This window comes from Thalassophryne amazonica, chromosome 3, assembly GCF_902500255.1.
Source record: "Thalassophryne amazonica chromosome 3, fThaAma1.1, whole genome shotgun sequence".
In the NCBI taxonomy this organism is placed as follows: Eukaryota; Metazoa; Chordata; class Actinopteri; order Batrachoidiformes; family Batrachoididae; genus Thalassophryne; species Thalassophryne amazonica.
Genome location: NC_047105.1, coordinates 2,681,027 through 2,697,888, shown reverse-complemented (window position 1 = coordinate 2,697,888; position 16,862 = coordinate 2,681,027). Strand labels below are relative to the sequence as shown.

Sequence of the window (16,862 nt, the reverse complement as noted above, 5' to 3'; positions counted from 1 at the left end):
ACCTTCCTTTTCTCTCAAAAATTCTTGAGAGGGTAGTTGTAAAACAGCTAACTGATCATCTGCAGAGGAATGGTCTATTTGAAGAGTTTCAGTCAGGTTTTAGAATTCATCATAGTACAGAAACAGCATTAGTGAAGGTTACAAATGATCTTCTTATGGCCTCGGACAGTGGACTCATCTCTGTGCTTGTTCTGTTAGACCTCAGTGCTGCTTTTGATACTGTTGACCATAAAATTTTATTACAGAGATTAGAGCATGCCATAGGTATTAAAGGCACTGCGCTGCGGTGGTTTGAATCATATTTGTCTAATAGATTACAATTTGTTCATGTAAATGGGGAATCTTCTTCACAGACTAAAGTTAATTATGGAGTTCCACAAGGTTCTGTGCTAGGACCAATTTTATTCACTTTATACATGCTTCCCTTAGGCAGTATTATTAGACGGTATTGCTTAAATTTTCATTGTTACGCAGATGATACCCAGCTTTATCTATCCATGAAGCCAGAGGACACACACCAATTAGCTAAACTGCAGGATTGTCTTACAGACATAAAGACATGGATGACCTCTAATTTCCTGCTTTTAAACTCAGATAAAACTGAAGTTATTGTACTTGGCCCCACAAATCTTAGAAACATGGTGTCTAACCAGATCCTTACTCTGGATGGCATTACCCTGACCTCTAGTAATACTGTGAGAAATCTTGGAGTCATTTTTGATCAGGATATGTCATTCAAAGCGCATACTAAACAAATATGTAGGACTGCTTTTTTGCATTTACACAAAATCTCTAAAATTAGAAAGGTCTTGTCTCAGAGTGATGCTGAAAAACTAATTCATGCATTTATTTCCTCTAGGCTGGACTATTGTAATTCATTATTATCAGGTTGTCCTAAAAGTTCCCTAAAAAGCCTTCAGTTAATTCAAAATGCTGCAGCTAGAGTACTGACGGGGACTAGAAGGAGAGAGCATATCTCACCCATATTGGCCTCTCTTCATTGGCTTCCTGTTAATTCTAGAATAGAATTTAAATTTCTTCTTCTTACTTATAAGGTTTTGAATAATCAGGTCCCATCTTATCTTAGGGACCTCGTAGTACCATATCACCCCAATAGAGCGCTTCGCTCTCAGACTGCAGGCTTACTTGTAGTTCCTAGGGTTTGTAAGAGTAGAATGGGAGGCAGAGCCTTCAGCTTTCAGGCTCCTCTCCTGTGGAACCAGCTCCCAATTCAGATCAGGGAGACAGACACCCTCTCTACTTTTAAGATTAGGCTTAAAACTTTCCTTTTTGCTAAAGCTTATAGTTAGGGCTGGATCAGGTGACCCTGAACCATCCCTTAGTTATGCTGCTATAGAAGTAGACTGCTGGGGGGTTCCCATGATGCACTGTTTCTTTCTCTTTTTGCTCTGTATGCACCACTCTGCATTTAATCATTAGTGATCGATCTCTGCTCCCCTCCACAGCATGTCTTTTTCCTGGTTCTCTCCCTCAGCCCCAACCAGTCCCATCAGAAGACTGCCCCTCCCTGAGCCTGGTTCTGCTGGAGGTTTCTTCCTGTTAAAAGGGAGATTTTCCTTCCCACTGTAGCCAAGTGCTTGCTCACAGGGGGTCGTTTTGACCGTTGGGATTTTACATAATTATTGTATGGCCTTGCCTTACAATATAAAGCGCCTTGGGGCAACTGTTTGTTGTGATTTGGCGCTATATAAAAAAATTGATTGATTGATTGATGTTATTCTAAGAAAAATCTTAGCATTCCTCGAATTCTTAGACATTTCTTAGAATTTTCCCTCAGTAAGATGAAAGTTGTTCACAAAGCACCTTAGGCCTTAAGAGAGCTCCTAAAGTGCCAAACTGGTAAGAGGAGGGACGAGGACTTTTAAGGAGCCTTTAAACAGAGGAGATGGCAGAAAGACAGAGAGGAAGCAGAGACGTTCTCTGTATGTAGGATAACACTGAGTCAGTAACATGCTACAGACTTGATCTACATAATTGTGTTAATTTTTTGTTAATTTTTTTTTTCCACTTTATTTTTAAACATCCTGCGGCATACAGGAGGCAAAAGAACCAAGGAGAGTCACAGGTACATTTCACACCTTGTCATCACTGTCACCGTGGTTAATGCGCTTGGTTTCAGTGCAGAAGGTTCTGGGTTCAAATCCCACCCCTGCCACATTTCTCCAAGTAATGTGGAGTTGCGTCAGGAAGGGCATCCGGCATAAAACCTGTGCCAATTCAACATGCAGATCCACCTTGGATTTGCTGTGGCGACCCCGAGTGCAAACAAGGGAGCAGTCGAAGGGTCTTACTAGCAGCAGCAAGGATAATCCTGAATAAATATGTGTCGTTCATATACAACCCCTGGCAAAAATTATGGAGTCACTCAATTCTGAGGAAAAAATTATGGAATCACTCAATTCTGAGGAAAAAATTATGGAATCACCCTGTAAATTTTCATCCCCAAAACTAACACCTGCATCAAATCAGATCTGCTCGTTAGTCTGCATCTAAAAAGGAGTGATCACACCTTGAAGAGCTGTTGCACCAAGTGGACTGACATGAATCATGGCTCCAACACGAGAGATGTCAGTTGAAACAAAGGAGAGGATTATCAAACTCTTAAAATAGGGTAAATCATCACGCAATGTTGCAAAAGATGTTGGTTGTTCACAGTCAGCTGTGTCTAAACTCTGGACCAAATACAAACAACATGGGAAGGTTGTTAAAGGCAAACATACTGGTAGACCAAGGAAGACATCAAAGCATCAAGACAGAAAACTTAAAGCAATATGTCTCAAAAATCGAAAATGCACAACAAAACAAATGAGGAACGAATGGGAGGAAACTGGAGTCAACGTCTGTGACCGAACTGTAAGAAACCGCCTAAAGGAAATGGAATTTACATACAGAAAAGCTAAACGAAAGGCATCATTAACACCTAAACAGAAAAAAACAAGGTTACAATGGGCTAAGGAAAAGAAATCGTGGACTGTGGATGACTGGATGAAAGTCATATTCAGTGATGAATCTCGAATCTGCATTGGGCAAGGTGATGATGCTGGAACTTTTGTTTGGTGCCGTTCCAATGAGATTTATAAAGATGACTGCCTGAAGAGAACATGTAAATTTCCACAGTCATTGATGATATGGGGCTGCATGTCAGGTAAAGGCACTGGGGAGATGGCTGTCATTACATCATCAATAAATGCACAAGTTTATGTTGATATTTTGGACAATTGAAAGGATGTTTGGGGATGATGAAATCATTTTTCAAGATGATAATGCATCTTGCCATAGAGCAAAAACTGCAAAAACATTCCTTGCAAAAAGACACATAGGGTCAATGTCAATGAGCAGATCTGATTTGATGCAGGTGTTAGTTTTGGGGATGAAAATTTACAGGGTGATTCCATAATTTTTTCCTCAGAATTGAGTGATTCCAGATTTTTTTCCCTCTGCTTGGTCTAAAAAAGTAACCGTTACTGACTGTCACAATCTTTTTTCCTGATTTCTTATAGTGTTTCTTAAAGCCAGAAAGTTGCCATTTGAAATGACTTTAGTTTTGTGTCATGTCTGTGATCTGCTTTTTTCTACAAAATTAAACAACTGAATGAACATCCTCCGAGGCCGGTGATTCCATAATTTTTGCCAGGGGTTGTATATTCCCTTTGGAGGCACGCCAAGAAACAAAGTGAAACAAGAGATTTCCAATTGAATACCAAGCACTGACGTCAGTAATCTAATCACCTGCTTCCAAAAACCAACATACCCGGCACAACCACAATATATGAACTTGAGCTGCCTGGACAGACCCACACTCCCTCCAGCAGGAAAACCACACAGCCAGAATTTGTGATTTCCGTACAGGTGTGATTAAAAAAAATAGACTAGGCTTTTCCAACAAAAATCTCTCCAGGTAAGCGAGTTAGTGGTATGATTTTGAGATTTCCATTCCTCTAGCCATACTTCCACAGGTATCTCAACTTTTAAATCTTTGCCCCATAGTTTTTTCACATGAAAATAAGTTTCATTATCAATTAAGCTTAAATTCTTATAGATTTTCCCTACAATGTTTGTATTTTTGTTATTAATTTTATATAGTGCCAATTCACAATAAAATCGTCTCAAGGCGCTTCACACAACATAATAAAAACATAAAAAACTGAATTAAAATTTAAAAACAATAAAAGAATAAAAACACATCATAACACTAATGATAAAACAAGGAAAACAAATGAGTCTTTAGATGTGATTTAAAAGTCTCCACAGTATCTGACTGCCGTATGTGTGCCGTATTACTAGATCCTTTAGAGATATCCACAAAAATCTGAAGTTAGAGGGGTTTTCAGGCAGGGCACATTGTATTTCCTTTACAAAATAATGGCGAAGTTGCAAATACCTGAAAAAATCCTGTTTACCAAGTCCAAATTTGAGAGAGAGGTTTTGAAAGCTATCCAACTGGCCTTTAGATATAATACGACTAAGTGCTGTTATACCCAATTGTGACCATTGTTTAAATCTGGGATCCTGTGGAGCCTGTGGCTCGCACACAGGCCAGCCCAAGACCCTGATTTGCCTGTGTCACCATGTTGTCACCAAGGTTGGGTAGGATTACTTTGAAAGAATACATGTGGATTACATGTATGTGTGTACATACATTTGGATTACCTGTAACCTGATTACTCTTGGATTACATTTCAAAGTAATCCTACCCAACCCTGGTTGTCACCATAAGTCAAACGTGTATTGTGTTTGATGCCGTCCCTGTGCTGTTTTATCTGAAAAATAAGAGCGCCTCCTAGTGGCAGAGTGCCAAAAAGACAAAAGCTCTCGCTTGTCTTTCATATTCCATGCAGTTCACCACAAAATTAATTGTTACACAGCTTGAAGATGTTTGAACATATCTCATTCACATGCCGATTATCTACATATTACAAGTTTGTGTGAGTTTATTAATACGTTCAATTTATTTTCATTTATATAGCGCCAAATCACAACAAATTTGCTTCAAGGTGCTTTACACAAGTAAAGTCTAACCTTACCAACCCCCAGAGCAACAGTGGTAAGGAAAAACTCCCTCTGAGGAAGAAACCTCAAGCAGACCAGACTCAAAGGGGTGACTCTCTACATGGACAGAGGGTCAGTGTAACTACATAATATAATTGTAAATAAATTAAAATTACATGCATGACAAGAAAGTCAAAACACTTATTTCCATTATTGTACATTTAAAAATCAAATGACGAAATGAAAGTAATAATAAAATAAAATAATATTACTAATACTGATAATAATAACAAAAATAATAAAATAATAGCCCATGGGGCCCGGCCAGGCTCAGCCCGAAAGAGTGGGTTCACCACCTGCAGAGGGGGCCATGGGGGTCGGGTGCAGAGAGGATTGGGTGGCGGTCGAGGGCGGGTGGCCCAGCGGCCCGGTCCATGCTCACAGCCCCTGGCTGTTGGGACGTGGAATGTTACCTCGCTAGGGGGGAAGGAGCCTGAGCTTGTGCGGGAGGTTGAGAGATACCGACTAGAAATAGTCGGGCTCACCTCCACGCACAGCTTGGGCTCTGGTACCCAACTCCTGGAGAGGGGCTGGACGCTTCAATTTTCTGGTGTCGCCCACGGGGAGAGGCGGAGAGCTGGGGTCGAATTGCTTATTGCTCCCCAGCTCAGTCGCCAAGTGTTAGAGTTCACTCCGGTGAATGAGAAGGTCGCGTCCCTACGCCTTCGGGTCAGGGACAGGTCGCTCACCGTTGTCTCGGCCTACAGGCCGAGCAGCAGTGCAGAGTACCCAACCTTCCTGGAGTCCCTGGGAGGGGTACTAGATAGCGCTCTGACTGGGGACTCCATTGTTCTCCTGGGGGATTTCAACGCCCACGTGGGCGGCGACAGTGAGACCTGGAGGGGGGTGATCGGGAAGCACGGCCTCCCCGATCTGAACCCGAGTGGTGTTCAGTTGTTGGACTTCTGTGCTAGTCACAGTTTGTCCATCACGAACACCATGTTCAAGCACAAGAGTGTCCATAAGTGCACGTGGCACCAGGACACCCTGAGCCGGAGGTCGCTGATCGACTTTGTAGTCGTATTATCTGACCTTCGGCCACGTGTCTTGGACACTTGAGTGAAGAGAGGGGCAGAGCTGTTGACTGATCACCACCTGGTGGTGAGTTGGATCCGCTAGGAGGGTAGGAAGCCAGTCAGACCTGGCAGGCCCAAACGTTTCATGAGGGTCTGCTGGGAACGACTGGCGGAACCCTCTGTCAGCAAGGTCTTCAACTCCCACCTCCGGGAGAGCTTCTCCCAGATCCCGGGGTTGGTTGGAGACATGGAGTCTGAGTGGACCATGTTCTCCACCTCCATTGTCGATGCGGCTGCTCGTAGCTGTGGTTGCAAGGTCTCTGGTGCCTGTCGTGGTGGCAATCCCCGAACCCGGTGGTGGACACCGGAAGTAAGGGATGCCGTCAAGCTGAAGAAGGAGTCCTACTTATCTTTGTTGATTCTGGCAAACGGTCCGACACCTCAGGAGGCGGAAGCAGCTCTCCACCAGCACTGTTTACGATGTGGGTGGGGAGCTGTTGACCCTGACTGGGGATGTTGTCGGGCGGTGGAAGGAGTACTTCGAGGATCTCCTCAATCCCATCGTCACGTCTTCCGAAGAGGAAGCAGAGACTGGGGACTCAGAGGCGGACTCATCCATTACCCAGGCCGAAGTCACCGAGGTGGTTAGAAAGCTCCTCAGTGGCAAGGCTCCTGGGGTGGATGAAATCTGTCCTGAGTACCTTAAGTCTCTGGATGTTGTGGGGCTGTCTTGGCTGACACGCCTCTGCAACATCGCGTGGCGATCGGGGACAGTGACTCTGGATTGGCAGACCGGGGTGGTGGTCCCTCTGTTTAAGAAGGGGGACCGGAGGGTGTGTTCCAACTATAGGGGGATCACACTCCTCAGCCTCCCCGGTAAGGTCTATTCCAGAGTACTGGAGAGGAGAATTCGACCGATGGTCGAACCTCTGATTCAGGAGGAGCAGTGTGGTTTTTGTCCTGGTTGCAGCACACTGGACCAGCTCTACATGCGCCATCGGGTGCTCGAGGGTTCATGGAAGTTTGCCCAACCAGTCCACATGTGTTTAGTGGATCTGGAGAAGGCGTTCGACCGTGTCCCTCTGGGCACCCTGTGGGGAATGCTCCAGGAGTACGGGGTCCGGGGTCCTTTGTTAAGGGCTATCCGGTCCCTGTACGACCGCAGCAGGAGCTTTGTTCGCATTGCCGGTAGTAGGTCAAACCTGTTTCCAGTGCACGTTGGCCTCCACCAGGGCTGCCCTTTGTCACCGGTTCTGTTCATTATTTTTATGGACAGAATTTCTAGGCGCAGCCAGGGTGTAGAGGGGGTCTGGTTTGGGAACCACAGAATCTCGTCTCTGCTGTTTGTGGACGATGTGGTTCTGTTGGCTTCGTCAAATCAGGACCTTCAGCGTGCACTGGGGTGGTTTGCAGCCGACTGTGAAGCGTCCGGGATGAAAATCAGCACCTCCAAATCCGAGGCCATGGTTCTCGACCGGAAAAAGGTGCTTTGCCCTCTTCAGGTCGGTGGAGTGTCCTTGCCTCAAGTGGAGGAGTTTAAGTATCTCAGGGTCTTGTTCACGAGTGAGGGACGGATGGAGCGTGAGATCGATAGACGGATCGGTGCAGCATCTGCAGTGATGCAGTCGCTGTATTGGACCATCGTGGTGAAGAGAGAGCTGAGTAGGGGGGCAAAGCTCTCGATTTACTGATCGATCTACGTTCCGATCCTCACCTATGGTCATGAGATTTGGCTCTTGACCGAAAGAACAAGATCGCGAGTACAAGCGTCCGAGATGAGTTTCCTCCGCAGGGTGGCTGGGCGCTCCCTTAGAGATAGGGTGAGGAGCTCGGTCACTCGGGAGGAGCTCGGAGTTGAGCCGCTGCTCCTCCACATCGAAAGGAGTCAGTTGAGGTGGCTCGGGCATCTTTTCCGGATGCCCCCTAGATGCCTCGCTGGAGAGGTGTTCCGGGCACGTCCCATTGGGAGGAGGCCCCGGGGAAGACCCAGGACACGCTGGAGGGACTAAATCTCTCGGCTGGCTTGGGAACGCCTTGGTGTTCCCCCGGAGGAGCTGGGGGAGGTGTGTGTGGATCGGGAGGTCTGGGCGGCTTTGCTTGAGCTGCTGCCCCCGCGACCCGACTCCGGATAAAGCGGAATAAAATGGATGGATGGATGGATGGATAACAAAATAATGATAATATTAATGTGTGTATATGAAAACAAGAACCTAAACAATTTATAAATACATTAAGACAGTAAATTAACATAAAATAATGACGTAGTCAGAACTATTTTTAGCCTGAGGCTGCTTCGTGCATACGGACTCTGGATCCTGAAGACGGTGACATCGGATCAGTGGACGCAGAACCAACCCACAGAGGGCAGTCTGAACGGATCAACAAGAATTAAAGGTGCAGAGCAGGTAGGTCTGTGGCACCGACTGCTGACGTCAATACCAGGGTTCAGTTCCAGTTGTGTCCACTTGAGGCTGCCTGTCTGTGTCCATGGACAACACGCGACGTGACCTGCATGGTCTCAGTCGACGCAGTTTTAAACAGGTACCACTTTTGGCTGGGGAAGGAATCTGTGTCGGAGTCCTAGACTCAGCTTCCTATACAGTCCCTGAGGTCCTTATCTCAGCGGTGTCAAGTGGACGAGTGCCTACAACTGCTGCTGGAGTCCAACACAGGTTACTTCTCCAGCTGAGGGCAGTAAACGTGCAGCTGGGTGGACTGAGACCATGCAGGTGAAGTGTTTGGTCCAAGGACACAGGCAGCAAGAGCAGGGTTCAAACCCAGGTGACCTTCAACCCCTTGGCGTTAGAAACTGTTTTGCATTCATTAGCACGAGCTAACGAGGTGGTCTCTGTATTAATATACATTAGCATTAGTGCATAGCGTCGTACCATTAGCAGGTAGGTGTTCCCCATGCTGTCAGTGAACTGGAGCTCTTCCTGGCTCATCTTGCTCCTCCTGCTCTTGTCCTTCTTCTTCTTGCGTCCCTTCTTCTTGACTTCCTGCTTCTCCTTCTCCTCCCTCTCAAAGTCTTCAGCCGTCTTCAGGCGAATCAGGGGCCACCAGCCCTTCATCTTCTTTGAGCGGAAGATGGAGAAGCGAGGACCAGCGCGATCCTTTGCCATGCTGATGGTACACTTACTGGAAGATTTGGCGGCACGAACCATGTCACTAAGGTTCAACTCAATAGAGCCTAGAGGAGGAGCAGGAAGAGACAAAGACCAGTGAAAGAACCGTGTGTGTGTGTGTGTGTGTGTGTGTGTGTGTGTGTGTGTGTGTGTGTGTGTGTGTGTGTCCCCGTCTGTCTCACCCAGGAAGTCATTGGTGGCGATGCGGTCATAGTCCCAGACCTGCAGCGTCAGAACCGCTGGTTGACGAAACTCAGACTTCTCCAGGGAAAAGAAAGACTCCTTCTTCTTGTACACCACCTCCTTCTACAGGAGGACAGAAGGAGGTGAAGCCTCACCAACAGCGCCCCTAGAGGTAGTACTGCAGCATGACCGCAAGGAAGCAAACGATTTACCTCAGTGGGAAGGTAGTCGAAGCGGAAAACAAATCTCCAGTTAAAGTTTCCTTCTCCAGTCAGAGAGTTGAAGTGGACATCCGTCTCCTGCTTGTCGTCTAAACCTTTAATCCAACTGAAGACAGACAAAGACCGAGTCAGAGGACAGAAGCAGGAGACAAAGCAGACAAGAGTGTTTGAAACCAACCCTTTGACGTAGATATCAGAGGACGGGTCCCCGGTGAACGGGTTGATGTCATCTAAAAACACGTCGTCCGTGTTCCAGATGATCACACGCAGCTCGTACCTGTCGCCATGGAAACAGTGTCAGTGTCAGCAATCTGCATCGTTTCCAGCCTCGTTCGATTCCAGTGAAACGTGGTGACCTACTGTTCAGGTTGGCGGGGCTTAATGTCCACAGGGGGCGGAGCAGGAACATCATTAGGAAACATGTCCACCCACATGTGAATGTAACCCTGCAACACACGCCCACACACACACACACACATGCACACTGATGATGTAATCAGAGAATGAGTGACTCAAAGAACCCGCGGAGGCCCAGAGCCGGGTTTAGGGAGCCGTCAGCTGAAGAGTCACCAGATGGAATTGTGGGTGAAGAGTTTCATGAATTCATCCAAATTCACACATTTTACAAATCTGCAGTTTTCCTGCTGCTTCCACGTGAGGACAGATGGACAGCACGCAGTGGAGCTCATCTTCACCTCTTTAGTCTTCTTCCAGCTGCTCCCATTAGGGGGCGTCATAGCAGATCAATCGTTTCCATCTCACCCTGTCCTCTGTATCTTCCTCTGTCACACCAACCACCTGCATGTCCTCTCTCAGCACATCCATGAACCTCCTCTTTGGTCTCCCTCTTCTCCTCCTGCCTGGTGGCTCCATCCTCAGCATCCTTCTCCCTATATACCCTGGGTCCCTCCTCTGCACATGTCCAAAGCATCTTAGTCTCACCTCTCTGACTTTGTCTCCAAACCGTCCCACCTGAGCTGTCCCTCTGATCATCTGGAATAACTGCCTTTACTCACGTCATCCTGACTAACCCGTCACTTCTTGAATCAGTTGCTCCACAATTTCCAGGCTTCTCTCTCATTTTCTTGGTTCCCTCATTCCAGCAGGACCCAAGGATTCTCCTCAGAGACCTGGTACCTAAAACATCCAGTCCTCACCTTAGGTCACTGGTTAGAGTCCAAGTCTGACAACCAGACAGTATGAAAGGAAGCACCAGGACCCAAAGACTTGGACCTTCCTTGTCCTGCAAAGATATCAGCATCGCCACACACCTTTGACCTCATGACTCCATAAGCTCCTCCCAGGTATATATATATATATATATATATATATATATATATATATATATATATATATATATATATCAAATCAAATCAATTTTATTTATATAGCGCCAAATCACAACAACAGTTGCCCCAAGGCGCTTTATATTGTAAGACAAAAGCCATATAATAATCAGAAAAACCCCAACGGTCAAAACGACCCCCTGTGAGCAAGCACTTGGCGACAGTGGGAAGGAAAAACTCCCTCTTAACAGGAAGAAACCTCCAGCAGAACCAGGCTCAGCGAGGGGCAGTCTTCTGCTGGGACTGGTTGGGGCTGAGGGAGAGAACCAGGAAAAAAAAAAGACATGCTGTGGAAGAGAGCAGAGATCAATCACTAATGATTAAATGCAGAGTGGTGCATACAGAGCAAAAAGAGAAAGAAACACTCAGTGCATCATGGGAACCCCCCAGCAGTCTAAGTCTATAGCAGCATAACTAAGGGATGGTTCAGGGTCACCTGATCCAGCCCTAACTATAAGCTTTAGCAAAAAGGAAAGTTTTAAGCCTAATCTTAAAAGTAGAGAGGGTGTCTGTCTCCCTGATCTGAATTGGGAGCTGGTTCCACAGGAGAGGAGCCTGAAAGCTGAAGGCTCTGCCTCCCATTCTACTCCTACAAACCCTAGGAACTACAAGTAAGCCTGCAGTCTGAGAGCGAAGCGCTCTATTGGGGTGATATGGTACTACGAGGTCCCTAAGATAAGATGGGACCTGATTATTCAAAACCTTATAAGTAAGAAGAAGAATTTTAAATTCTGTTCTAGAATTAACAGGAAGCCAATAAAGAGAGACCAATATGGGTGAGATATGCTCTCTCCTTCTAGTCCCCGTCAGTACTCTAGCTGCAGCATTTTGAATTAACTGAAGGCTTTTCAGGGAACTTTTAGGACAACCTGATAATAATGAATTACAATAGCCCAGCCTAGAGGAAATAAATGCATGAATTAGTTTTTCAGCATCACTCTGAGACATATCCTGATCAAAAATGACTCCAAGATTTCTCACAGTATTACTAGAGGTCAGGGTAATGCCATCCAGAGTAAGGATCTGGTTAGACACCATGTTTCTAAGATTTGTGGGGCCAAGTACAATAACTTCAGTTTTATTTGAGTTTAAAAGCAGGAAATTAGAGGTCATCCATGTCTTTATGTCTGTAAGACAATCCTGCAGTTTAGCTAATTGGTGTGTGTCCTCTGGCTTCATGGATAGATAAAGCTGGGTATCATCTGCGTAACAATGAAAATTTAAGCAATACCGTCTAATAATACTGCCTAAGGGAAGCATGTATAAAGTGAATAAAATTGGTCCTAGCACAGAACCTTGTGGAACTCCATAATTAACTTTAGTCTGTGAAGAAGATTCCCCATTTACATGAACAAATTGTAATCTATTAGACAAATATGATTCAAACCACCGCAGCGCAGTGCCTTTAATACCTATGGCATGCTCTAATCTCTGTAATAAAATTTTATGGTCAACAGTATCAAAAGCAGCACTGAGGTCTAACAGAACAAGCACAGAGATGAGTCCACTGTCCGAGGCCATAAGAAGATCATTTGTAACCTTCACTAACGCTGTTTCTGTACTATGATGAATTCTAAAACCTGACTGAAACTCTTCAAATAGACCATTCCTCTGCAGATGATCAGTTAGCTGTTTTACAACTACCCTTTCAAGAATTTTTGAGAGAAAAGGAAGGTTGGAGATTGGCCTATAAATTAGCTAAGATAGCTGGGTCAAGTGATGGCTTTTTAAGTAATGGTTTAATTACTGCCACCTTAAAAGCCTGTGGTACATAGCCAACTAACAAAGATAGATTGATCATATTTAAGATCGAAGCATTAAATAATGGTAGGGCTTCCTTGAGCAGCCTGGTAGGAATGGGGTCTAATAAACATGTTGATGGTTTGGATGAAGTAACTAATGAAAATAACTCAGACAGAACAATCGGAGAGAAAGAGTCTAACCAAATACCGGCATCACTGAAAGCAGTCAAAGATAACGATACGTCTTTGGGATGGTTATGAGTAATTTTTTCTCTAATAGTTAAAATTTTGTTAGCAAAGAAAGTCATGAAGTCATTACTAGTTAAAGTTAATGGAATACTCAGCTCAATAGAGCTCTGACTCTTTGTCAGCCTGGCTACAGTGCTGAAAAGAAACCTGGGGTTGTTCTTATTTTCTTCAATTAGTGATGAGTAGAAAGATGTCCTAGCTTTACGGAGGGCTTTTTTATAGAGCAACAGACTCTTTTCCCAGGCTAAGTGAAGACCTTCTAAATTAGTGAGACGCCATTTCCTCTCCAACTTACGGGTTATCTGCTTTAAGCTATGAGTTTGTGAGTTATACCACGGAGTCAGGCACTTCTGATTTAAAGCTCTCTTTTTTAGAGGAGCTACAGCATCCAAAGTTGTCTTCAATGAGGATGTAAAACTATTGACGAGATACTCTATCTCACTTACAGAGTTTAGGTAGCTACTCTGCACTGTGTTGGTATATGGCATTAGAGAACATAAAGAAGGAATCATATCCTTAAACCTAGTTACAGCGCTTTCTGAAAGACTTCTAGTGTAATGAAACTTATTCCCCACTGCTGGGTAGTCCATCAGAGTAAATGTAAATGTTATTAAGAAATGATCAGACAGAAGGGAGTTTTCAGGGAATACTGTTAAGTCTTCTATTTCCATACCATAAGTCAGAACAAGATCTAAGATATGATTAAAGTGGTGGGTGGACTCATTTACTTTTTGAGCAAAGCCAATAGAGTCTAATAATAGATTAAATGCAGTGTTGAGGCTGTCATTCTCAGCATCTGTGTGGATGTTAAAATCGCCCACTATAATTATCTTATCTGAGCTAAGCACTAAGTCAGACAAAAGGTCTGAAAATTCACAGAGAAACTCACAGTAACGACCAGGTGGACGATAGATAATAAATAAAACTGGTTTTTGGGACTTCCAATTTGGATGGACAAGACTAAGAGTCAAGCTTTCAAATGAATTAAAGCTCTGTCTGGGTTTTTGATTAATTAATAAGATGGAATGGAAGATTGCTGCTAATCCTCCTCCTCGGCCCGTGCTACGAGCATTCTGACAGTTAGTGTGACTCGGGGGTGTTGACTCATTTAAACTAACATATTCATCCTGCTGTAACCAGGTTTCTGTAAGGCAGAATAAATCAATATGTTGATCAATTATTATATCATTTACCAACAGGGACTTAGAAGAGGGAGACCTAATGTTTAATAGACCACATTTAACTGTTTTAGTCTGTGGTGCAGTTGAAGGTGCTATATTATTTTTTCTTTTTGAATTTTTATGCTTAAATAGATTTTTGCTGGTTATTGGTAGTCTGGGAGCAGGCACCATCTCTACGGGGATGGGGTAATGAGGGGATGGCAGGGGGAGAGAAGCTGCAGAGAGGTGTGTAAGACTACAACTCTGCTTCCTGGTCCCAACCCTGGATAGTCACGGTTTGGAGGATTTAAGAAAATTGGCCAGATTTCTAGAAATGAGAGCTGCTCCCTCTAAAGTGGGATGGATGCCGTCTCTCCTAACAAGACCAGGTTTTCCCCAGAAGCTTTGCCAATTATCTATGAAGCCCACCTCATTTTTTGGACACCACTCAGACAGCCAGCAATTCAAGGAGAACATGCGGCTAAACATGTCACTCCCGGTCTGATTGGGGAGGAGCCCAGAGAAAACTACAGAGTCCGACATTGTTTTTGCAAAGTTACACACCGATTCAATATTAATTTTAGTGACCTCCGATTGGCGTAACCGGGTGTCATTACTGCAGACGTGAATTACAATCTTACCAAATTTACGCTTAGCCTTAGCCAGCAGTTTCAAATTTCCTTCAATGTCGCCTGCTCTGGCCCCCGGAAGACAATTGACTATGGTTGATGGTGTCGCTAACTTCACATTTCTCAAAACAGAGTCGCCAATAACCAGAGTTTGATCCTCGGCGGGTGTGTCGTCGAGTGGGGAAAAACGGTTAGAGATGTGAACGGGTTGGCAGTGTACACGGGGCTTCTGTTTAGGGCTACGCTTCCTCCTCACAGTCACCCAGTCGGCCTGCTTTCCCGGCTGCTCGGGATCTGCCGGGAGGGAACTAACGGCGGCTAAGCTACCTTGGTCCGCACTGACTACAGGGGCCTGGCTAGCTGTACAATTTTCCACGGTGCGGAGCCGAGTCTCCAATTCGCCCAGCCTGGCCTCCAAAGCTACGAATAAGCTACACTTATTACAAGTACCGTTACTGCTAAAGGAGGCCGAGGAATAACTAAACATTTCACACCCAGAGCAGAAAAGTGCGGGAGAGACAGGAGAAGCCGCCATGCTAAATCGGCTAAGAGCTAGTAGCTACGCTAAGCTAGCGGATTCCTAAAAACACGCAAAGTGAATAATGTGTAAATAATTTAGAGGTGATTCAGCAGAAGGAGTGCTTTAGTTAAGGCACGTAAAGATTACACTGGGAAACAAATCGTAATCTAGATAACTAGATCAATCTAACTGCGCAGATTAAACAGCTAACAGATACAGAAAAACACCGCTGTGCTCCGGAACAGGAAGTGATACAATACCGCAGTATTATATATATATATATATATATATATATATATATATATATATATGTATGTATGTATGTATGTATATATATATATATATATATATATATATATATATATATATATATATATATATATATATATATAAAACCATATACATGTACATACAGAATTTCTGTATCAGACTTACAGAGTGGTTAATTAGGACTGGCCCCCTCTGTCCCTCCAGTGTGTGTGTGTGTGTGTGTGTGTGTGTTTATCTGTTACCTGTGGCAGTCCCGGTCTGTCTGGGTTCAGCAGGGACCGGACCTCCACGTGTTCTGGGACCAGTGGCAGAGCTTTGGGGAGGAACTCCTTCATCTCCTCCCAGTGCTGTAGCACGCTCAGAGCCACGTGCTCCTCAAGCTCCGCCTCCTCCTGTGGGGAGCGTTGGTTCTTCTTCAGCAGAGCTGTAAGACCAAAGACGGAGTTACATCTGCAGCTTAACCACATCATTTGTACACCAAAGTCGTATCCTTCTGGTCTTGTGTGGAGTCAGACCAGCAGAGACAGTAATTAGCAGTATTACCTAACGTGTATCTAATCTTAGTACCACTACCTTCAGGTACTGCATCTGCTGGGATTTTGTAGATCTTGTTGAGGACTTTAACTTCAGATCCTCGGTACTCTGGAGACATGATGCCATTTTTCTTGCATAGCTCAGCTAATATGGTTGACGGCTTCTTTGCATCACGCCATTTATTGTAGCCATCGCTATAGAGACGAGAAAATGGGCCAATAGGTCAAAGACCAGAAGCAAGCAACAGAAGTACTCAAGAGTACCACAGTGTACAGTATCATGTACAACCCCAATTCCAATGAAGTTGGGACATTGTGTAAAATGTAAATAAAAACAGAATACAATGATTTTCACATCCTCTTCAACCTATAATCAATTGAATACACCACAAAGACAAGATATTTAATGTTAAATAATTAAAATATATAAAGATGTTTAATGTAATGTTTGTGAACAACTGCATGAAAAAATAGTCCAACAGTTTAAGAACAATGTTTCTCAACATTCAATTGCAAGGAATTTAGGGATTCCATCATCTACAGTTCATAATATAATCAGAAGATTCAGAGAATCTGGAGAACTTTCTACACGTAAGCGGCAAGGCTGAAAACCAACACTGAATGCCTGTGACCTTCGATCCCTTAGGCGGCACTGTATTAAATACCAGCATCATTGTATAAAGCCCCAACCAGTCCCAGCAGAAGACTGCCCCTCCCTGAGCCTGGTTCTGCTGGAGGTTTTTTCCTGTTAAAAGGGAGTTTTTCCTTCCCACTGTCACCAAGTGCTTGCTCACAGGG

General features: G+C 44.6%; 1 protein-coding gene across 1 annotated transcript in view; it reads right to left on the bottom strand.

The window, feature by feature from the left end:
- fer1l4 (fer-1 like family member 4) overlaps positions 1–16,862 on the bottom strand; it is a 293,664-nt gene that overhangs the window by 4,108 nt on the left and 272,694 nt on the right. The window contains 7 exon segments of the mRNA XM_034164544.1: positions 8,975–9,276; positions 9,394–9,517; positions 9,607–9,721; positions 9,794–9,892; positions 9,976–10,061; positions 15,774–15,955; positions 16,105–16,259. Of these exon segments, the coding sequence (XP_034020435.1) occupies positions 8,975–9,276; positions 9,394–9,517; positions 9,607–9,721; positions 9,794–9,892; positions 9,976–10,061; positions 15,774–15,955; positions 16,105–16,259 (1,063 nt within the window).